At 38.1% G+C, this 25458-nt stretch overlaps 1 protein-coding gene across 1 annotated transcript in view; it reads left to right on the top strand.

The window, feature by feature from the left end:
- grin2aa (glutamate receptor, ionotropic, N-methyl D-aspartate 2A, a) overlaps positions 1–25458 on the top strand; it is a gene marked incomplete at its 5' end in the record, with an annotated part of 173218 nt that overhangs the window by 68068 nt on the left and 79692 nt on the right. The window contains one exon of the mRNA XM_079810610.1: positions 23941–24533. Within this exon, the coding sequence (XP_079666736.1) occupies positions 23941–24533 (593 nt within the window). The remainder of the gene's footprint in view (positions 1–23940; positions 24534–25458) is intronic.

Consider the following 25458-nt stretch of genomic DNA (forward strand, 5'->3'; position numbering starts at 1 on the left):
TTTTACATGAATATTACTTGTTCACACTTTCCCATGTGCTAATGATATCATTAGTGAACTCATGCAAGCTGGTCATTTTGGGCCAGGGTCAAAAAAAGTGAAAATGTGTTTTTTGTTACAAAGTTCTTTTTTCTTTCTTTTGGCTAATGTAGCGTTTTGCAATTATTTAAAATGCATATGATCACACTGCACAATAATCTACAAAGAAAATAATTTGAATCAACACCACAATAACTGAAGCAGAATGTACTGATAGAGCTTAACACATAAGGGTTTGCAATGTTCTAAGTTGTTATTTTAAATGTATATCTGTAATTTTACACTACATTATATAGACTTTGTATTCTATCGACTCCATGTATACTCCATGTGTTCTGACCCCAAGAAACCTCAATGTTTGCATGTTACTGTAGCTATGAGATCTTAACTAATCCCTGATCTGTGTCATGTACACGCACGGTCTGCTGACTGCGTGGTGTCCGTGTGACTCACCCCCCCCTCGGCCAGTGTCTGATGCATTACATAGCAGAGCGCAGGACATGTCCCCTTAGAAGTTCACCTTTAATTGCATGCTTTATATGGAGTTTTTTGTCATGGAGTTGATGTAGGGTAAGCGCTGTCTCCTGTTGTTGTGGATGTTGTTTCTGCCAACTCACATATGCCAGGACTGCTCAGCGAGACAGAGGCATCCAACACCATGTCAAAACTTCTGTTGTGATGTCAGGGTGGGTCTCCATGGGTGTACTGCAAGTTTGTACCTATCAACAGACGTTAGACGTGAGTTTTAAATGCCAATGGGCAGCAACAAAAAAGAAAGAAAGTGGAGAGCCGAAAAAGTGGGGTAAATCTCATCAGGCTGTTTGGGCTATAAATATCTGACTCTCATTTCTTTGATTTGCAAATTAGGAGGCGTTTCCCCCCCTCTCTTTTTCCATCCCTCTCCTGCATCACGCTATCATTTAGGGCTGTGGCGAGCATCTGTGATAATCTCTCTGCTAACACAGCATTACAGGGAACTGAGCGTGTAGCACAGGGCCGTGTCAGATCCTTTAGTCATGAGAAACAAATGTTGTCTGTTCAGCTCTGCCTGCCAGCCTCATCCAATGACAATGTTCATTAGTGTAAACGGACACACGAACGCTCTTTCACTCTTCTTCTGTCTGTGTCTCTTATCTCCCCTGTTTCTGGCTCTGTTCCAAAATCTAGTGTGCTGCCTTACTACCTACTGCCTACATAAAAAGCTGCCTTCTGAGGCAGCATTATAATGGATCATAGCATATATTAATATTAATATTCATATTAATATTAAATATGAAATATGAACATTTTTAATGTTTTAAAATATATTTAACTGTTTTTATCAATATGTGTCAGCATTGTCTCTCATCTTCTCTGGCTTTTGTGTCTCTGGCTCTGTTCCAAAACCTTGTGTGCTGCCTTGCTGCCTTCTGCTTACATAAACAGCTGCCTAACCGAAATGGATATAAGTGACCAATTTGGAACTTTCTATATAGGCAGCATCTTGAACCCACTGAAGACTCGACTTTCGGCGATTGATTTGGTCGCACATTGCTAAGCTAGCAGCATGATACAAGCATAAATGCATAGCACACAAATATTGGGAAAATAGTTTTTAATTATTAATTTATTTTATATATGTACTACAACTCAAAATTGTTGCTACGATTACATTTAAAAAAAAAAGTATTTTATACTTAACAAGACTGCATTTATTTGATCAAAAAACTTAATATTGTTAAATATTAATAACATTTAAAATAACTGTTTCTATTTGAGTATATTTTAAAATGTAATTTATTTCTGTGATGGTAAAGCTGAATTTTCAGCAGGCATTACTTCAGTCTTTAGGAGCTATGTTTCCAAACACCTATTTGTATGCACATTTTGGGATATTGCATAAAAAAACAAGAAATGCCCAGATGCGCATAAAAAACAACAACAAAAAAACGTATGCGCACAATGAAAAGAAGTCATCCGCATTTAAACTACGGTGGAAACACATTTACTACATTAAATTGCTTGATGTGCATCAAAAAAGTCAAATGACTGTGCGATGGGACATCATAACTGGATCTTGTTGCTCCGAATCTAAAAATGCTGAAATGCCAGAACAAAGTCTGTCATCAAAGTTTGGTGTAATTACTAGAGCCCGACCGATAAAGGATTTTTAAGGCCGATACCGATACAAATATTTGGTCACTTAAAAATCCGATATTCCGATATATCAGCCGATATATATTAAAAATAAATAAATAAAATAACAGAAACGCGTAAAAAACACTTAAACAGATTTCCCTTATACATTAGTTATAAGTAGTTATTCATGATCCCTCAGCCTCTCTAAAATAACATGATAATGCAGTTTAAAAATAAACTTGTTTTATTGTCACAACAGAACAGAGGAACATAAAAATATATTAAAGTTCTGATAAATAAAATGTATAAAAATACAAACTTAAGATATGAAACTTTGAAAGTCGTTTGGACGAAAACACAATAACAAAAACAAAATAACAAAAACAAAAAAGTTACCAGTATTAATAGATGTGGTAAGCTTTATAAATATAACTTTGAGCAAGACTGGAAAAAAAATATTCAGTTAAGTTCTAGAAGTTCTGATAAATAACAACAACAGCAAAATATAAACTATATACAGTATAAATATGAGCCACCTTATAATTACAATGTCAACTTGCTTATCCCTTTACATGCACTCTTTTAATTCTATCCATCAAGCTACAACAAACCATTTTCAATCATCATTTGCTGCCTGCCTTCTAAAATCTACTACTTATGATGATGCAGTAAATCCATTATTTGACTTGTTAATGCTGCGTCTGAACGAAGTCACGCACTTTCGTTCACTCTTCACGAGCCTAACTTATGATTTACAATGCAGGGACTGGAACTACAAATATACTAGTTATAAATACAGTAATCATTACTTTATTTAGGCAGAATAAGTTTGTTGTGATTTCCAAGGCGCATTAATGTTAGCGGTCTCCCACTGATAGCCATGGCATTAGCTAGCTTTGTGGTTAGCGTCTATGATAAGTTATAATTTAGAAATATGTATACTTTTTCAAAATAACGGGCAGGGGAGAGATGATGCGTCTCATGCTGTCAAACTGTCAGACTATTAAAGAAATACATTTTATTCAGTCACATTGTCCGAGTTAAACTTAGTCAGTCAACTGTAACCTAGCGTAATTACCAGCTCTCTTGGCTTACATGTAACAGCAAAACTGGACTTGGCAGTTACAAATTGTCATGTTATTTGAGTTAAGAGAACTGATGGGGATGTTCTTTTAATTGTTATTCAATTCAAGCAATGTATGGCTCGTTGCCAACTTACATGCACTTCAAGGATGATCTGTGTTGTGAATGCAGCGCTCAGAGCGCTGACGCTCAGCATGACTCTGCTGGATCTGGATCAGCTGGTGGTGTTGCCAGCCGGCACGTTGTAGAGTGCCCACTGGTGGACAAACTATGAAACGCCAACACTCAATGTGTTTGAGCGCTGTTTCGTCCGGTTTTTTTAATTTTTTTAAAAATATTAATATATCGGCCATCATAAATGCCGATACCGATAGTTTGGAAAAAGCCTAATATCGGCCGATAATATCGGCCCGCCGATATATCGGTCGGGCTCTAGTAATTACCTCCCAGAACAGTGTTACACGACTGCATTACCAAATAGCAGGAATCCGCCTCAGAAAGCAAGATAACATCTCTGCGTTCATTCACCAAGTCATTCATAAATGAAAATTATTATATACTGTGGATTCTCCTACTTTTCTTAGTGATATTTAGCGCCAGTTTATCAGGAAGTGACGATTTTGTTCTCTTTGACTCACTGGATAGAAAATATTTTATTTGCAAATGTTTTAAGCGATATTGAAAGTAAAATTTGCAGCTTTGGATGAAAACATAGCTAGTCCTACAGAAATCCTGCTCTTTGATTGTAACGCATTATGTGATTGCTTTCTCTTTTAAGTATACAGTGCATCCGGAAAGTATTCCCAGCGCTTCACTTTTTTCACATTTTTTTTATTCCAAAATGGATTAAATTAATTATTTGTTCCCCTCAATTCTACAAATAATAACAATACCAATAATGCAAATTTATTAAAAATAAAAAACGAAAAAAATCACATGTACATCAAAATTGAGCTCAGGTGCATCCTGTTTCCACTGATCATCCTTGAGGTGTTTCTACAACTTGAATGGAGTCCACCTGTGGCAAATTCAGTTGATTGGACATGATTTGGAAAGGCACACACCTGTCTGTATAAGGTCCCACAGTTAACACTACAGTGCATGTCAGAGCACAAACCAAGCAATGAAGTCTAAGGAATTGTCTGTAAACCTCCGAGACAGGATTGTATCGAGGCACAGATCTGGGGAAGGGTACAGAAAAAATTCTGCAGCATTGAAGGTCCCAATGAGCGCAGTGGCCTCCATCATCAGTAAAAGAAAGAAGTTTGGAACCACCAGGACTCTTCCTAGAGCTGGCCGCCCAACCAAACTGAGTGATCGGGGGAGAAGGGCTTTAGTCACGGAGGTGAACAAGAAGCCGATGGTCTCTCTAACATAGCTCCAGCGTTTGTCTGTCAAAAGAGGAGAACCTTCCAGAAGAACAACCATCTCTGCAGCACTCCACTAATCAGGTCTTGTATGGTAGAGTGGCCGGGGAAGCCAGTCCTCAGTAAAAGGCACATGACAGCCCGTCTGGAGTTTGCCAAAAGGCACCTGAAGGACTCTCAGACCACGAGGAAAACAAAATTCTCTGGTCTGATGAAACAAAGATTGAACTCTTTGGCCTGAATGGCAAGCGTCATGTCTGGAGGAAATCAGGCACCGCTCATCACCTGGCCAATACCATCCCTACAGTGAAGCATGGTGGTGGCAGCATCATGCTGTGGGGATGTTTTTCAGCGGCAGGGACTGGGAAAATAGTCAGGATCGAGGGAAAGATGAATGCAGCAATGTACAGAATCATCCTTGATGAAAAACTGCTTCAGAGTGCTATGGACCTCAGACTGTGGAGAAGGTTCACCTTCTAAAAGGACAACGACCCTAAACACTCAGCCAAGATAACAAAGGAGTGGCTTCGGGACAACTCTTTGAATGTTCTTTAGTGGCCCAGCCAGAGCCCACACTTGAACCCGACTGAACATCTCTGGAGAGATCTGAAAATGGCTTTGCATCGACCTGATGGAGCTTGAGAGGTCCTGCAAAGAAGAATGGGAAAAACTGACCAAAAAATAGGTGTACCAAGCTTGTAGCATCATACTCAAAAAGACTTGAGGCTTTAATTGGTGCCAAAGGTGCTTCAACAAAGTATTGAGCAAAGGCTGTGAATACTTATGGACATGTCATTTTTTGCACTTTTTATTTGTTAAACAAACTTCTTTCACGTTGTCATTATGGGGTATTGTTTGTAAAATTGAGGACAATTTTAGAATAAGGCTGTAACATAACAAAATGTGGAAAAAGTGAAGCGCTGTGAATACTTTCCGGATGCACTGTATATATGGCCAAAATTAGGAGACCTTTAGAACAGCCTTTGCATCGCAAGCATGTTTATGATGCCTTAAGGAGTCTTGAATTAGACTCCCCCTGAAATTGCCTCATCGACACGGCATCCTCAATAAACCTGTCTCCGGCGTGATGACTCAGATTGTTCGATTGTTACAATTTAATAATTCTTTAATCGATATGTCATCCTCAATAAACCCGTCTCCAGCGTGTTGCCTCCGATCCTTTGAATATTGCACTTTAATAATTATTTAATCAACACATCATCCTCAATAAAACCGTCCCCAGCGTGTTGCCTCCGATCCTTCGAATATTCCGATCTATTATGACCTCTGACCTGTAAAGTTGCCAGAAAAATAATGATACGCTGCTTGTTAATTGACCAGAGGAGAACTGGCGACCCGACTGAGCCTGGTTTCTCCCAAGGTTTATTTTTCTCCATTAGGTCACCTGATGGGGTTTTGGTTTCCTTGCCACTGTTGCCTCTGGCTTGCCTTGCTCAGTTGGGGACACTAAATTTTTCAACTAAATATCCAAATAAATCTAATTTTTAAACTAAATTAACCATATAAATTAAATTACTGATCTAATTACTGATCTAAAGCCCACACTGTCACTGTATGATAATTGAAGCGCTATATAAATAAAGTTGACTTGACTTGACTTGACTTAAAGTGCTGCCTACAATGACAGCTCACTAGGTTTTGAAACAGATCGTTTTTTGAAACAGATCTCACTTCTGCTATCTCCTTCCCAGGAGCGACAACAATCTGACTACAGATAATTATGTGTGTGTGTGTGTGTGTGTAAGAAGGGTTATTGGGAAATTAAGAGGTTTGGGGAGGCTGGGCATCTGATCTGTGTGTGAGCAGGTGAGCCCTCTCTATGGAGCATAGCTCTTAAAGAACAGCTTGAGTCTGGCTCTCATACTCTGTTCTCATGCAGGGAGAGCTTTTGCAACATATTCCACGGCCCTCTAAAAAGGGGGATTGGAAACTTTGAAGGAGTGAAAGTAGGTCAGCAACTTTTGCTGTGTTCTACTCAGCCTTTTGATGTGAATTAAGCAAACGAGAAAAAAACATTAAATGGTAATAAAGCCATGTATTATTTGTCTTGCCATTTCAGCATAATGGTGACTTGCTTCCTTGCAATCTTAATTAGCTGTTTTAATTTTTTAGTTCTTAGCTCGAGTGCTAAGGTTAAAGTTCTGAGGCACACATTAGCCCAATGTTAAAGGTCTTTAAAACGCACATGCAAAGCTTTTCGGCTTCACCTGTACATTGAAGTTACACAGGCTAAAGCGAGATAGAGGACAGGACAGGGCGGCTGACCCAGTTCCATTTCTCTCCTTCAGCAGTGCGGATCACAGATGGCTCACACTGTCTTATATAAGCACTTTAATTTACTGTTACTAAATGTTTATATTTCTCTGCTCATGCCCTCACGTTGAATGCCAGAGGGGGCCGTTTGTAGCAGACATTTGATTCGATGCATTTTATGAGCACTGCAGAGATGTCAGATTGCTGTACTTCAAAGGCATCAGAGTGAAGACGTTTCCAGATGCTTTTGCTTTTTAAAGAAGTCTTATTTTGTTAATATGTTGAGGAAATATGTCCCTTTTCATTTTTTTTAAAGGTCAGGCTATTTTTAATCTTACATGGAATTGACTGTGTTGATTCTAGTCCAATTAGACTGCAGTAAAACACCAGGCTGAATAATAAAAACATGATGTTAATAAGTTATTTATGAAGTAGTTCTGAAATTGGAGGCTTTACTTTTAGGCACTATAAACATAGTCTCTGAAAACAGAGTAACATTTTTCCATCATCAGCATCTGTTCAATGGATGCTTGATGATTTAAACTCGGTGTTAACCCTCTCTGATTAAGATGCTCATATGTAGCAACAAGCTAGTTTAGAACTATCTTATCAAGCTGCAAGCTTCACATAATTTAAAGCAGTTTGGCCATGTGTCCACCAAGGTTAGTGTATTTTTCCAATAGTTTTCAATGGGAGCGGCACATGTTTAAAATGCCAGAAGCGCAATAAGGCGCTGAGGGTCTATTTGCGTTTTTTACCAGTTGCACAGAGTTTAAGAATGTTCAGCTTTGTCACTTTTTCCCAGCCATCACAGTGGAAGAGGGGTGGGACAAATACAACACTGACCAACTGACACATCCTGCTTGTACAACAATAAGAAACATCACCTAAACGCATAATAATGGAATAAATAATTTAAAACAAGAGCCAGAAAAAATACTTTACATTGTATACATTTTTTTATATAGAAACAATACAGAAACAAACTATCTGTGAATTGAAATGCAAGTAACACTTCCGCAGATATTCCATATCATAGCAAGCAAAGCCTCAACTTAAAAAAGCGCTGCTGAAACGCTCGCAAGCGCCCACAGCTAGGCGTTTTCAGCACAGCGTCTTGCATTTTCAGCTGGCAAAAATGCTTTGGTGGACACACAGCCTTAAGGTGCATCCACACTACCAGCGTCACGCAGCGACAAAGCGTTACGGTCCCATTCATTTCTAGGGAGAGTGGGTGATTTCCGGCGACAAGAGCGACAGTGACTATTGGTGACGGGATGGGGCGTTTCTAGCAACGCAACAAAGTTGAGTTCTGTTCAACTTCATGCAAAAGAACAGTGACTTTCACAAGCGACAACCAATTGGAGTGAAGTAATTAAACACTAAATATTCAACTATATTACTGATTTGCCCGCATTGACACTATATGATAATTGAACTGAGCTGGACGATGACGATACTGTTTTCTCCAGTGCGGCTGTTCAGCCGAATCAAATTCCATTGCATTATTTTCCTGTTAACACTGTGAAGCTGCTTTGAAACAATCTGCATTGTAAAAAGCTCTATATAAATAAAGGTGACTTGACTTGACTTGAAGTCAGTGGGGCGCACACATGGTCCATCGCTCTTCAGTGCCAAGGCAAGTTGAAAGAGAAGCTCATTTTAGCAGCCAGCAACTGTCCTATAATTTATGATATGTCTCTGTGTACATACTGTAGTACTTGCCATGCTGACTCCAAGCCTGAATGGTTTTGTGAGCCCAGATAGACCGGCATTTGCCCTTTTGCTGCAGATAAATAGCCGCGCTGGCAAAGAGCACTCGCTGTTTCCCGTTCATCTTTAATATTAGGCATTTGTGAATGACATTACAAAGAAACACTTTGGAAGGAATATATATCTAAATATAAATGGAATTGGTAGATAAAATTCCTAATATTAAAGATAAATGAGCAACGGCGAGTGCTCTTTGCCATCGCGGCTATTTATATTCAGCAAAAGGGCAAATGCCGGTCTATTTGGGCTCACAAAACCATTCAGGCTCAGAGTCAGCATGGTGAGTTCCACCATATGTACACAGAGACATAAATTACAGGACAGTCGTTGACCGCCAAAATGAGCTTCTCCTTCATCTTGCCTCAGCACTGAAGAGCGGCGGATCACGTGCACTTCACTGACTTCACTCCTATTGGTTGTCGCTCACGAAAGTAGCTCTTCATTTGCATAAAGTTTAACATATCTCAACTTTTTCACGTCGCTGGACATGCCCCACCGGACGCCAACGGCCGCTGTCGCTTGTGTCGCTGGAAATCATCTGCTCTCCATTGAATGGGAACATGTTGCTTTGTCGCTGTATGTCACTGGTAGTGTGAACTGGGCTTTACACTGTAGTAAAATTACCTCTTTAAAGCTTTGAGCTAAAACACTTTTAATTATATTGATGCTACAGTACATATGGGGCAATAACCTTTAAATATATACTATAACCCACTGTTAGTAAGTTTGGGGGTCAGTAAGATTTTTGAGACTTGTATGGCTTAATATAACATAAATGATGTATCTTACTGAAATATGTAGTTGAAAACCCATGAAAGATCCACGTTATTTAAAAAATCCATTATATTTTGGACAATGGGCGGCGCCATTTTGTTTGCGTTCTAGGTTGATGACGTGGAATGCTTGCACTCGGCAATCAACTGGCTATACCCATAGCTATTTTTACTACAACACAACTTGAAAAATGTTTCAGAGTTAAACAAAACCAATCAATTGTTTTGTAATTGCATTTAAAACACACTCAAACACACATATGCACACAAACACTCTCACACACACATACACACCAACAAATCGGCAGGCGCTTGCACGCTCTCTATCTCACACACACGTCTGACAGACTGCTCTGTTCTCAATCGAGATGTGTTATGGGCTGCCCTCGTCAGTCTCCACGACAGGAGCTGAATCTGAAATTGCCCCCTAAAACCTGAATCACTATTCCCTACGGTATCCACTAATTCAGTTCACTTGATGAGTGAATGAAAACGAGTGCGTGAATTTGGACAGCCGCTGTGTGTACATCAGCTCAAGTCAACCTCATGTATAACATTACAGCTGATTGAGCGTGTGTGCGCGCACAGTGCGTGGATGTATGTGTGTGAGCGCGCCGATCTATTGGCGTGTCTGTTTGTATGTCTGTGTGTGTGTGTGTGTGTGAGAGAGAGAGAGAGTTTGTGTGCACGTGTGTTTTAAATGCAATTACAAAGCAATTGATTGGTTTTGTTTAACTCTGAAACATTTTTCGAGTTGTGTTGTGGTAAAAATAGCTACGGGAAGCGCCAGTTGATTGCCGAGTGCAACCATTCTACGTCATCAACCTAGAACGCAAACAAAATGGCGCCGCCCATTGTCCAAATATATAATGGATTTTTTAAATAACGTGGATCTTTCATGGGTTTTCTACTACATATTTCAGTAAGAGACATCATTTATGTTATATTAAGCCATACAAGTCTTGACACCATGGGATCCCTTTAAAGAAAGGATGCATTAAATCGAAGTGTATCAAAAGTGACAGAAAATTCATGTTTTAGAAAATTTCTATTTCAAATAAACGAACTTACTATTATTTTAAAGATTGCTATTATTTTGAACTTACTATTCATCACAAATATTCTGAAAAAGGCATCAGTTTCTACAAAAATACGAAGTAACAATTTTCAACATCGATAATAATCAGATATGTTTTTGAGCATCAAATCAGCATATTAGAATGATTTCAGAAGGATCATGTGACACTGCAGACTGATGAAAATTCAGTTTGACATCACAGAAATAAATTGCACTTTAAAATATATTAGAATAGAAAACAAAATATAGTGAAATTCAGTACTGTATATGAAAGAAAAAATACAGCTGCAGTAGTTCTCAGTAGAGCGTAATGTCCCAAGCTGTTTTTTAGTCTCAGCGCGTCTCTGACATCAGATCACCCTCAGGTGCTGTCTGATCAGACCAAACGTCTGTTCTGGCACAGACGCTGATTGGTTGAGAGTGAACCAGACATCCTGTCAATCAAGCTGATGAGTACACAGCGAGGCAGAAAATGAGCCACAAAGTCAATAGAGGGCCGGTCAATGGTGACACTTTGGCTGTTTATTCTTGTCCTTAGGAAAGTTCACAAAAACTTTTACCATGGTTACAGAGGCAGTGTGTCTGTGTGTGGCAGAGGAAATCTAATGTTGAACACATGGCTATATTAAGACAGATGTGGCAGGCTGAGCTGTTTACACAAAGCTGCTCCATCTCTGTTTTCAGCTGATTTGTCTCAACAGTGCAAACTACATTTTCCCATTTTTATTGTCTCACTTCTTCAGAATTGAGTTTAAAGTCACATGATATTTCTTCAATTTGTGTAAACTCCAATAGAAAGAAATACGATTCTAGCACAATCACTGTCAAGGAGAGAATTGCGAGTCTCTGCAGCAGTTTCATTCGTTTGCTGCTTCTGTTTAGCCAGAGTCTCCTGACTACAATGATGGAATATAATGAGTAAGATTATTAGCATCTTTTGTCGAGAGATTTTGAAAAAGCTGTGAAGCAGGAGAGTTGCGCAAAATGATTTATTTTATCGCTTAATTGAGAATCAATTGCGATGTTGCAGAGATGCTTTCTTTCTTAATGGGAAGAGTTTTTTTTTTTTCTTTTTCAATTACTCAAGACTGAATGGCTCACTTTGTCAACTTGCTCTCAGATGTTTCTCCTAAAATACCTTGATAGAAATAAAAATAGACTGAGACTGTGTTTATGTACAGTAAGTTATCAAACAGAGTTATTCAAATGTATTTTAATAGCATTGCTCAAATAATTCTGTGTTGTTAGAATTGAGAAGAGAATCGCTTGAGTTCATATTGAAATTACATTATTATTAAATAAAACTATAAATATGCTTAATAATGCTTAAAAATAGTTTTCATTCATTGATATAAAGCTGAAATAAAATATAATAAATATAAAATAAAATAAATTGAATTAAAATAAATTAAAGCTAAGTAGCATTAAAAAACAAATAAAATATCAATACTAACAATTAAATTAAAACTGGAAATATATAAATAAAACTATAATAGTATACAAACAGCACTAAAATAAATTATTTATTCTTATATCTGTCTTGAAGAAACAATTGAAATATTACACATCGTACAACCTCTTAAAGCTAATATCAATGACTGGGTCATGATTTAGCACCTAATATTATTTTGTTGAGGGGGAAAAGGGTAACACTTTATTTTACAGTGCCATTGTTACACATGTTATATGTAGTTACTGTAGTAATAACTATAAATTATGCATAATTACATGCAATGAAACTTAAACCAAACCCTCATCCTAAACCTAACCCTATAGTAAGTACATGTAGTTAAATATGATTACCCAGTACGGTAATACTGACACCTTAAAATAAAGTGTAACCGAATAAAATAAATAAATAGAAATAAAAAAGACCAATAAAAGACAAGTCTATGATGACTCTTTGTATTGGATGTGACTGTTAAGCTTGTTAATGGACCCTGTGAATCTCAATAACTGTTTTACAAGTGTGTGTATTTTCTCGGGGATGATCACAGTTTAAATCTGGTTGACATTGTACATTATATTGGCCTGGTGCTGCAGTGGAGTATCTCTATGCTTGAGTGAGTGTGTGTGAACCGTTGCTTGGTTTCAGGTTCAGTAGCTCTGGGTTGTTACGTCACAGCCTCGAGCGTGCCTGATTGACATCTCCCAGGAGTGCCGTTTGTCTGCTGAAGTATAACAAGTGCCAGTTACTCTGTACTGTTTGCTGGCAGCCAATCAAAATGAAATGGGAGCACTTAACAAGGGGCTGGTTGCGTTCCCCCAGCACCTGCCATGTGACAAAACAGGGAACAGTGTTTTTCCTCATCCTGTTTGGCTTTTGTTTTGAAGTCGATTAAATATGGCATCTACTTTGGTGGTTTTAAAAAGTTAGATGGTGACGTTTGCAGCTCAAGTTTCTCTGTAGTGCAAATGGTCACAGCACAAACCACAGGGCAGAACATCCATCCGCTCCAACACTGGGGCCCTGCCCAGAGCCGCTGTATACATAATCTGATTTATCCTGGATGTGTGTGTGCGTGTGTTCTCTGTCTACTGAATAAAGAAATGCAAGCTAAGGAAAAATGACAAAGAAAACTGCATAAGACAATTGATGTAAAGCTGTAATGTTAATTATTTGGCTTCTTTTGGAAGTGATTAAATGCCAATCCCATAATGCAGTGCTACACTCTCGATCTTTTTCTCTCTCTCTTGCTCTCGGCTCTCCTCCCGAACCGCTGCTTAAAGGGATAGTTCATCGAAAAATACAATTTCTGTCATCATCTACTTGCCCTCTTTTCGTTCCAAATTTACAAGATTTTCTGTCTTATGTGGAACACAAAAAGAGGTGTTATAAAGAATATTCACACTGCTCTCTTTCATACAGTGGATGGGCTCCAAAAAGGACAAAAAAGCTCCATAAAAGCATAATAAAAGTAGTCCATATGACTCATGCACTATATTCCAAGTCTTTCAAAGCCATATAATAGCTTTGAACAGACCAGTGTTATTAACTAATTCTAAAACTATTAACAGGTATTTTCGGTAATCGAAACAAAGCTTACATAAAACTAAATAAAATAAAATAACTTTGGCAACTAGCTAAAATAGAATAAGTTTAAGTACTAAAATGACTAAAACTGAAATAGAAAAAAAAAACGCATTTGAAATATTAATAAATACTATAATAGCATATAAAAAATATGGTAAAACTTTAGTATGGTGAACACATATTTACTATTAACTTCGACTTCAATAACCTCAATAAGCTCCTAATTAACTGCTTATTAATAGTTATAGTAAGGTAGTTGTGAAGGTATTGGGCAGAATTAAGGGATGTAGAATAAGGTCATGAAGAATAAAGCATTAATATGTGCTTTATAAGTACTAATAAACAGCCAATACAAGCGAATAAGCAACTAGTTGAAAGTGAGAATTGTTCCCTAACACTAAAGTGTTACCAAAAATATACTAAAATAGTCCTAAAAATCTAACACTTACTAAATCTTGCTTTATAGCTTTCATTGTACAGAAAAGAGCAGCTTGGACATATTGCCTAACATCTCCTTTTATGTTCCACGGACTAAAGAAAGTCATAGAGGTTTACAAAGACTTGAGGGTGAATAAATAACGACAGAATTTTTATATAAGTGCCACATGTGCTCCTGAGGCACGACTGAACACAAATACAATTAATAATTTATGTAAAGCTTCGTTGCGTCTGTATGAAAAGCAGCAGGACTTTTTGACGTTGCTGTTCTGCCATATAATGCTTTGTACTGAGTCATCAGGTCATTCCAGAGAAAAAGATGCCTGCTCCTTGTTACATGCTCTGCCACATCCGATGATTACCAGTTGTCGTCACACTGACCTCTCTGACCGCCTGTATGATTTGTGGATTATCATCTTCCTGGACAGGCTGCGTCACAGATCATGACATGTAAAGATTGAACAAACAACTTGAATAGAGTGCAAACATGCAGTTCTCCTCAGAATGACAGCACTTGTAATGTGATTAGTAATCTGATGATGTAAACATAAAGGACTCTGAAGGGAACGTCCTCAGGAATTTTCTGACAGTGGGGCAGTGCCCACAGAGAAAGAGAGAGAGAGAGTGCTATCTGTGCTCGGAGAAAGTTTATCTGCCTTTGTCAGCTTGCCCCTGTGGGGTTTTGGTGCTTGTTAAAAAGTCCTGACAGAAAAACAGCAACAGTAACAAAAAGACAGTTGTGAATGCAAGCTCAGTGAGCGTGTAGATGAACACATTTTTTTGCCGTCTGCTATTTTTAAAGTTTATCTCACACCAAAGAGCGTCTTTTGCCTCTTGTTGCCTCACTTTGCGAACATATCTGACTCTACAGTAGCTGATCATCCGATTGACCTGACCATATGTTTTCTTAATTATCGCAATGCGTCTTTAAAAACCCCCAGCTTAGATGAATTTATCGAGCTTGTGATGTTTAAAAGTGCAGGCTCAAACTAAGTCTCAGTGTTATTTTAAAGTGCTTTAGGGGGTTCAATGTAAGAGGAAGCCACTGTGATCATTCATTCATTACCGCCGCTTGTTTGAGGTAAAATATAACCTCTGTTCTCTATTGATCTCCTAACAGTTTCCAGCAAGGATCAGATCTTATTCTGAAGAGGGCATGGGAATTAATGAATGGATCTCTCCGGGTGAGCATGGAAGATTCATTATGATGGGTTAAATATGTAGACAGTGTTCTGCTTTTCTAGTTGGCCTTATCTCTTCTTTACTCCCTGTACCAACGTTCCAATCAGGTCCTGGTTCCTGTGAGCCAAAGATTGAGGGGGTTTCAAGCCTTTTTTGGTGTATATATGAGCAATATCACACTCGTAGTCATGCGATATGGCTGTATATCAGCACAGCTGTGATCAGGCCATAGGCATGAGGCCATAGACTGAATGTCGCAGGTAATCACAGCTGTGCTGATATACAGCCATATCGCATGACTACGAGTGTGATATTGCATTTATGCAACAGTTCGATGGCACAAGTGTGTAAATAAATAAGAATCAACAATGGAGTAAGAGGGTAGAAAAGTTTAAAAACCATAGACTGTAAAAAAAATATGGACGTAGTGTCCATGACGTCACCCATAGGATTCTGATGAGCCGTTCTGAAGCGCAAAGTATGGACGAGATGGCCTTGCCATCTTGGCAGGGCGTCATCGCGCGTCACTCCCGGATAACAGAAAATGGGCAAAAAGGCGGGACGTGGGCGGAGCTGAAGTGACGCGATGACTAACTGACAGCAGATAAATGGCAATCCACCTGTCACTCGAAGTGGCCATGCCCTTAATTATGCAGAACTTTAATGCTTTATATAATGTAAACGAATGAGTTATAAAAAAAATTCACCCCCCTCACAGTTGTCATGAAGGGCAAAATTAGCCGTATAGACCAAAACCACAATTTGTACCAGGCTGTAAACATGTTTTAATCTGCTGTAAAGTTGGCCATTTTAACATGGGGCTCAATGAGATTCTGCTCCCTTCTGGAGCCTGTCCCTAGCGGCTAGTTGATGAATTGGGTTGAAGGGGGTTGTTGCTGGTTACTGTATGATGACTTAAATCGTGAAATTGCTCCGTGAGCCACCATACATCCTCATCTCACCGTAGTTTATCAACTGAGCGAGGAGAGAACGCGTCCAAAGTTAAGTGTTTCTTAAAGGGGCAGTACACTTAATTACAAATCATATATAAAACTCCAAAAACATACATACCAGCATAATTAAATCAAAAGACAATCCAATGAAAATCTATTAGTGTTTTTAAATCTCTTCTTAAAACTCACTTTTTTAGACTTGCTTATATGTAATTTCATAGTTTTTATTAGTATATTGTATTTTTGTACATCTGGTTTATGTATGTTTAGTATTTATTTTAGTATTTATTTATTTAGTATTTTTATTTTAGTATTTTGTTTTTTTTTATCTCTTTTACTTTTACACTGTGTCCTTTTTGTAAAGCGCTTTGAGAAGTTGCATTTAAAGGCGCTATATAAGATAATGTTTATTATTATTACTATTATTATTATGTGTCTCATTATAACAGCGTAAACAACTTAAAATACTTTAAAATGTTTGGTCAGAGTAAGACATCATTCGAACCTGTATTTGGGTCTATTTAATAAGGCTAAAGATTGACCGCTTGATATACCCAAAATTAATTATATCTCATGTTTAACCACTACCTACATAAGAGCCAGCGGCAAATTCCCGAAGGACTGGCCTAGTGAAGCTGTTCTCGGCGGGTACATGAGTGCTGAATGGCCACTGATCTCCGGGAACGTCTAAAATAATTTTGTAAAAAAAGCACTGTTTATATATAAATTGCATATTTGAGTTCTAAACAACTGCATTATCACTAAAATAACTCCTAAAACTACATTCTGTGACACAATAACAGTAGTTTTTGTAAAACTGTAGTGGGTTTGCTCTTCTGCCATTGACGTTGCTGTGAGAAATGTTGCCAGTATAGATCCGGCAGAAACAAGTGGAGTGATACAATTGATGAAATGGTTATCGATATACTGTATACATTATATAGGCTATACATCGGTATAGCTACCTTATAGTACTGTTGGATGAACAATCCTGAAGAGAACCAGTTTTTAGAAAGCAGAACAATAATAAAGTCCAATTCTGTCATTTGTCATTTGAAAATATTTTTTGTCCATATTTTTTGTCCACTGTGTTTTGCCTTTGTAGGTCAGACTAGATTACATGACTGGAACACAGAACCATTGATGATTTGTAAGTCCTCCTTAAACCGGTTTCTCGGTTGGTAGTAATCTGTATTTCCCTTGTATTGTGAGGTGAACACCTTACTGTCTAAGGCAGCTGTCAGTCACGTCCCCCTAAGGCTATGAAAGCGTTCTGCAAAATCTGTTTTTGAGAGACTCATGACAGTTATGTAATGAACACTTCATGAGACACTGGCGTAGTCATTACTCAGAGTGCAGCATCCAGGGGTTTACAGACCCTCTTCATCATACCTCCACCCATCTTCTCTATCTTTTCCCCTTTTCTTTTTCGCTCAAGCATCGTGGAGGAATTTCATTAAATATTCAAAATAATCTGTTCCAGCAGGATCATAAATAATGCTTCTCTCCCAGTTGTGACACGCAAAGTGATGAACCTTTTTATCGCAAGTTTTTCAGGCATGATCTTAAAGAGAATGATCACATCTTTTGTTCACAGGAGAGCTAATTGCACTTCGGTGAGTGGCGTTTCACTGGGGCACTTTTTTTTCTTCCTTTCTCTGTTTCTTTTTCTCCAGCCCCCCCTCTATCTCTCTCTTTCTGTCACCAGTATGTCAGTATAATTGAATTTCTGCACACGTTCCCCTTTTTCATCAATCACACGTGCTGATAAGGTGGGTTTAGGAGGGACTCAGGCAGAGCCCAGAGAGAGAGAGGGTACTGAGAAAAAAAGAGAAACAGACAGAAGCAAGGAGAGAGAATGAATAAGGAGAGAAAAGGACATTGAAGGAATGGAAAACAGAGAAAGACTGTTGTGTAACTAGTGACGGTGGTGGCGCAGTGCAGTGCTCTGTATGTTCACCTGAAAGTGTCCCACAAAGTGGATTCACGGGGAATTCAGTGTGATCAGACTTTTCCAGACTTTTGTTCATAAATAAGTACAATTATGTAAGTATTTTCATTCCAAGGATTGACATCTGACAAACACATAAAAAAATCAGCACCAGAAGTCTCTATAAACTGATTTTAAAAATACTTAGGTAGTCATCAACGAAGACAGGACAAGTAATAAAACAAGAGAAACCATGTACTTTCATATTTGAGCCATGTATTTACACCTTGCACCTGGTGTTGTTTTTGGCGGCCTGTTTTAATTTTAGTTTTAGTCTAGTCTTTGTATCAAGCTGTCATTTTAGTTTTTATTAGTTTTAGTCACGTTCATACTCTTAGTCTAGTCAAGTTTCAGTCGACTAAATGTCTGAGCATTTAGTCTTATTTTAGTCAGAGTTATCCATGACTATTTTAGTCTAGTTTTAGTCGACGAAAACTGATGACATTTTAGTCTAGTTTTAGTCAATGAAAATTGTATTTTAGTCTCTTTTTAGAAATGCAGTTCTATTTAACCTAGTCAATATACTATAAGTACCTAGTAGTTTAAACAAAACCAAAATTTTCTTTTAAGCCAAACTTTAGACAAATCTTATTATATTATTGTTACCTTATAGACTCAAGAATACATCCATTCCAGACACGGTAGACTGATTACAGTAGACAGATCTGATTTGAATTTATAACATATTTATTTTACCAACCAAACATGTTAGAAGTAAATACACATACATTTAAATAAAATAAATAAAAACATTTTATTAACAAAACTACGTCTCTTAAGGTTGGTGGCGTTTTCTTTTCCACTTCTATTTAATGAAAGTTTTTCCAAATGTCGTTTCTTCTTTTTCTCCCAAAGACTAACCTGGCCGTCCATCGGTCCCTTTTTCTGTGTCAGACTTAACTTTGTTTGTTGTCGTTTACGCTAACTCACCGCAGCTGCATCTTTTAAATAATGCCACGAGTGGGGCTTGAGGAAGTGACGTTGCCTGCGTCTGCACAGCGCGACCTGACGCAGCCCCTGAAGTGAGACACAGGAAACAGAAATACTGCAAATAATAATAATAACGCGACTAAACGAGACGAAATAACGTTATGACATTTCGTCTCTTCTCGGTCAAAGAAAATGAAGAAACATTTGACCATAGTTTTTATTTTGTAAATCACATTTAGTCTAGTTTTTATTCATCAACAATATTGCATTATACATTTAATTGTAGTCATCGTCACATGACCAGCATTTACATTGTGTCTTGTCTCGTTTTCGTCCCATGATAAAGGTTCGTTGACGGCGATATTTAGTCATAATTTTCGTTGACGGAAGCAACACTACTTGCACCAGCAAAAACCCTCTTTTGGCATTAAAATGCTACTGTCAGGATTTGCTAAAGACACGCAGTGAAAAATTTGCCATGAAAAGGCGTGGAAACAGTTTCCCTTTCAGATGCAAAATTTATCGCAGGAGAGTATTTAAATGAATCAGTCAAGGTGATTTACAAAGATTTGCGCTCGTCAATTTACTGGTATTTGCGCCATTATTTACCGCCCCAAAAAAACTGTTACGGCCGGCTCGTGGCCACAACAATAAAGGGAATTCAAAACAATAAATTGATATAATAAATAAAATTGATTACAAAGATCTAGGGGTTTACAAAATGCAAATGCCGACAACGATAGAACTTTTCGTGAGGGAACCAGAGGCCAGCCGTAGACGATGTCACCTCTCCATACCGCGCACCATTGCATGGAACCGAAACATATATCTCCACCTCCTAATTTGAGTCAGGTGTCCTGCATCTCCGCTGCCACCTACAAATCAAGGGGAAAAAAACCAAACGAATACAAAGAAAAGAAAAACACACCCACACCCATAACAAAACATGTCTTAAACCAGATGCTAATTTGCACAGCTCTTGGTATTTTGCATTGGTCAATATGGAAATGATCCGACTGTATCTGTGTTTTTTTTTTTTTGCGAGTCATCAGTAGATCATGAGAACTTTCCACTCCCATCGGCACTTATTTGGAATTTCCCTCTCACACTAATTTGCCCTGTTTAGTAAATTTGGCTCCTAGTCTTTCACAAATGGTGCAAAGCATTAGCAGCAACACCATTATGCTACTTGGGGGCGTACCACTCCATCAAAAGCAAATTGGCAATTCATAGAGTTTTCAAAGTCAAAATTGGGCTGGGCTGGGTGCTGTGATTGCGTGAACACTCTGTGGCTCTTCTGTGTTGTGCTACTAGACTAACTGTCGTGTGTTTGCTCCGCTGCTGGGAATGATATGAGCTGTAGGGATAATACCGGACACCCCTAAAGCGGCCCTGTGAAGCACTTTAGATTATCCACACGCTCGCTCGCTCGCATACAAAATGGCATATTTACAGTAGATTATGTACATGCACTCTTGTTGCTTGCTCAGCCGAGGACGCCAACCTATATTGGCGGATCATGCCTCCTCGTACTGGAGGTCTAATCAGGCTAAGGGGGATGAGAGATTGTGGCCACTTGTTCTGGCCACTAGATATTACGATATCTAGTGATTGTTTCTGAACAGAGAGATCTAAATGCCTCTAATGTGTCTGAGAGCTCACGCTGTTGAGATGCCAAAAGAGCAGCTCAGATGCTTTTAGTGGTTATTGGTGTGATTCATTTCATTTGATTTCTTCGGAAATAACACATTCAGTCTGTCAAGTTTGTTGGCTGCTTTTTAGATTTAAAACAGTGTGAATACACAAGGAAAATTAAGTGTTTTTGATGTGGTGCTGTGAAGTATGAGCTTGCAATTAAGATTTCTTTTTTTTTTTTAAATACAAGGCTTTAAGAGATGAAAGATGTGCAGAATGATTGATGTCAAACCCCAGTATCACCTACAATAAAGGATTAATCAGAGAACTTCAGAAGGTCTTAAGATGTTTTGAGAAATATCTCCACTCCAAATCCGTTTTTTTCCAGATACGCTTAGAGATATGATACAGCACGGTTCTTATTTCTGAGCAAACAATATAGCTTTATCACCTCTGGCTGGTAATGGCATCCTGTTATATGAAGAACATGCCATTGAGAAAGCTCAGCAGCAGGCAGGGATGATGCAGACTATCAGGAAAGCGGGTGGGAAATTAGAAACTAGTATTGCTACACTTCAGATTTGCGCACAAATCTTCTTTCACACCTCTGAAGCTGATTACACATGCCTTTCATGTCACACTCGGTGCTTTGCTGTGAAATTACATCTAGGCAACAATGCAAAATCTTTATATACTGTATGTACTTTGTGAATCATACTTTTCATGCAGCAGTTTGTGGCTATAAATTGTATTAAAATATTATACAATTAAATTATATTATGCTAAATAACACGGTTTCACACCACACATTAGAATATATTTGTGTACATCAAACTGTGCTGATGTATAATATATATATTTTTTTCATCAGATTCTTTTGTTTCTTTTTCATGGTCTCACTCTGTAATTATTGGTTTCACTCTTGTTGCAGAAAGAACGAACACGGCACAATTACCCCCTCCCTCTCTTTCCACCATCTCTTGAGTTCATTCGCAGAATGATGTCAACGAGGGCTCACCCTGCACAATCTACATGTTCACCCCACACACAGCACCCACTAGACCGATGATGATGAGGGTCACGTTTGGTTAACCCTGCTCTTTAAGAGTTGATGGACAACCGTGGGGAGCTGATTAATCTTTATGTCTTTATTCCATACATGTAATATAATCTGCTCCATTTGCCTTGACATCTCCAGATCTGATTTAAAAGAAATTGCCACTCAAAACTGTAGCTCTTTAAGATAACATCATGATAACCTTTGAGTAATAATTAAAATCTTTCCAAGGTGAGACAGCGAAAATAAATTAGACTGTCTTGTCGTCCATCCATCATTTAAGTAAATGTGTCTAGTCTCAAAGGGGCCAGTTCACATAACAGTGCCAATGTTGCACACAATATTTCAATGCAAAAAACTGTGTTTTATCACGATTATAGATGCTAGATTCAAAATAACATTTTAATGCATTTTTTATTTACCCTAGGGCTTAAATTTTCCCAAATAGTGTGTGATTTATAAATCTTGTATGTGAGCCTCAGCAATATAATTTAAATATATATTTTAAATGACCTTTTCTATAGATATTATGCATATGCATTTTTTTTTTTGTCAATAGTATATTATAAAATCTTTGACAGTCTACGGATCACTCGGTTTGAAATTCGGTTTGATACACTATTACCTTTTTTGTTGAAAAAAAACAACAACAACTAAAAAAAAAGGATCCATTATAAGATAAGATTATACATAAGATTTTATCATACATTAATGGTTGTTCTTATAATGTTTAAAAAAATAATAACAATAATAACAACAATAAGCTAATTTTATTGTAATTTTAAAAAATCATCACTTTATTTTATTTAAATAATAATATTTATAGTTCTGTTTATAGTACCAGTCAAAAGTTTGGACACCAAACTGAATGAATCTTTCTCATGATCCAAAACACTACAGTATTTTCCACACAAAGAATGTGATATTTTATTAAATCTTGCAGAAAAACCAGACACAGGTGCAGAAAAAGCTCACATTATCAGCCCAGAGACTGGCTAATAAACATCTATTGCAAAGACCACTCAATCAAGCGTCTCCAGTGTCGACCCCGTGTTTCATTAACTATCCGTCACCAAAACAGAAGATAATCACTGCGGCTATCAGAAGCTACTTTTAATGAATGTGTTATATTGGACTGGCACCAAATGAAAAGATTGACCAAAGCCCGGAAGAAGATCTGATGTGGTTTTTAAAGATATTTGATGTGACTGATTGTCATCTAGGGGGGTCATGGAAAAGTAGCTTGATGGCTTTGGTCAAAGCAGATTTGTGTTCAATTTGGGCCGCGTTGTGTGTGTGTGAAGTGTTATCCTCAGTTAGCTTGTGTTTACTTTGAAGCGTCAGTGTCTATTTAGTTTCCCCGGTGTGTGAAATTGGCAACGTCAAGCCAAGCTTCCCAAAAATAGCGAAACAACTAAGTGAAACGTTTCTCCTCCCAACATATGCAGACCCACAACATGTTGCTTCCTACAGGCATATTTCACACATGCACACATGCACACATTCACAAACACAACTGTATTGATTCACGGACTACCTTTCATTTTGCATTTATGAGGCCACAGTCATTGGTTTGACATTGAAATTGTGATAGTAAAGCTAGCGTCCACAGTAATCGAGAAGGTTAATGAAAGCACGGTGTGTTCCTTATACAAGCTTCCGATTCTCTCATTCATAAAATGACTGAAAAGTCTGAACTCAGAGTATGAATCTTAAAATGATTGTGTCCTTTGTTCCTCAGAGGGCCTGCTAAAGCTGTTGAATTGTGGGACAATGGAGAGAATAGTTCTAAAGGCACATGGGGATTGAATATGCTCAGCCAGAAAGAACTGGCTCGGTGCATCATTATGATTAGACAATGAGTTCATCAACGCCAGAGCTGCACATATCAGATGGATCTCAAAGGAGTTGAAGAACCAGAATAGCTCTTCTCTTTCCTTTTTGTCTCGTTACATTTTAATAAAGTACCTTATTAACTTTTGTTAACTTTGTCAGTCTGTAAAGTTAAGAGCTCTCTAAATATTCAAACAATTATTTTTTTTCTGGCTGTTCTACTATATTTATTTGAGGGAATTATGAAATTTTAACTGATGTTTAATTTAAAGTTTATTTGGGATGCACTTAAAATAATATATATAGACCCAAAACCGACATATTGTTGAAAGCCTATATTTATCATGTTGTGACACTTCTTTTTATCTTTGTTTGTTCAACAGGATGTGAAATCAACATTCTTCCAGTTCGGGGCGTCCATCCAGCAGGAGGCACTGCTCATGCTTAACATCATGGAAGAGTACGACTGGCACGTCTTCTCCATAGTGACCAGCAAGTTCCCAGGCTACCAGGATTTCATCACCATCCTGAAGACAACGGTCGACAACAGCTTTGTCGGTTGGGACCTCCAGCACACTGTCACCCTGGATGCCGTGGACGGGGACTCCAAGACCCAGATCCAGTTGAAGAAGTTGCAGTCTCCAGTCGTTCTCTTGTACTGCTCCAAGGACGAAGCAGTTTACATCCTGGAAGAGGCCCGTTCACTGGGCCTGACCGGGTTCGGGTACATCTGGATCGTGCCCAGCCTGACCACGGGCAACCCGGACATCACTCCAGATTCGTTCCCCTCTGGAATGATCTCTGTATCCTACGATGACTGGGACTATCCTCTTGAGGCACGGGTTCGAGATGGGCTTGGGATTATAACGACAGCAGCTGCAGCCATGTTGGAAGAGTTCGGGGACATCCCTGAGGCCAAAACCAGCTGCTATGGCCAAATGGAGAAAACCAAGTTGCCGCCCAGCGCATTACACAAGTGAGTGAAGAACGAGAACTGGCTTATTATCTGTCTGTCTACAATATGCTAGTGTTTTTTGTCAACAGCCTGTCCATCTTCTTCCTGCACTTAAAAAAGGGGAAGCAAGAGGGCTATTTATGTGAGAAAACACAAACAGTTTTTGACCAGTCAAGTGGAAAAAGGAAAAGGTGGGAAAAAACAACCCAAGAGGTCTGTGTTAGAGACGTAGGGCATATCGGGCTCACAGCTTTCTAATGAAAGACCTACTATGTATTATAAGAAAAAGGGCTCTAAAGATTGCAAAAAAAAACTAAACAAAAAAGAGTACTTTTAATTAAGACAATACTAACAGGTTAAGTAAAAATACAATGCAAATATCATATAGCGGCAGGGCTTGACTTCCTGAATTTTTTGCTCACCAGCCACTGTGGCTAGTGGTTTTCCAAAGTTACTAGCCACTCAGAATTTTCACTGGCCGGAATTTTGTTGTTGGCTATATGAAAATGACCACTGTACACACCCAAAACAAGTCTACATGAAATGTATGAAAATAGGCCCATTTAGCTCTGATAAGATTGTGTGTAAAGCTCCTTCATCTAGACAAAGAAACACTAACAGTTGCTTGTATGAAAAAATTTGTTTTTTTTTAGGTGTAAATATAATTTATTCTCCATCAATATTCTCATCAGTGTTCTATCATCTATGACATATTTAAATCTAGCATATTTTGTGTATGAGCCCATATAGTAGCCTAGTGAAATACATATTTTCATGTGATTTAAGTTTATTTAATTCAATCAAAAAAAATCTATAAAGTGTCCATCATACCTTATACCTAGATGAACACTTTACAGTTGGTTTTATGGTTTTAAGTCATTCTCTCCAAATGCTATTGAAGTTAGAAACGTGTATACCAATGTCGTATGTAACTTTAGACACGGCC

Source organism: Gobio gobio, assembly GCF_949357685.1.
Source record: "Gobio gobio genome assembly, chromosome: 1".
NCBI classification, from domain to species: Eukaryota; Metazoa; Chordata; class Actinopteri; order Cypriniformes; family Gobionidae; genus Gobio; species Gobio gobio.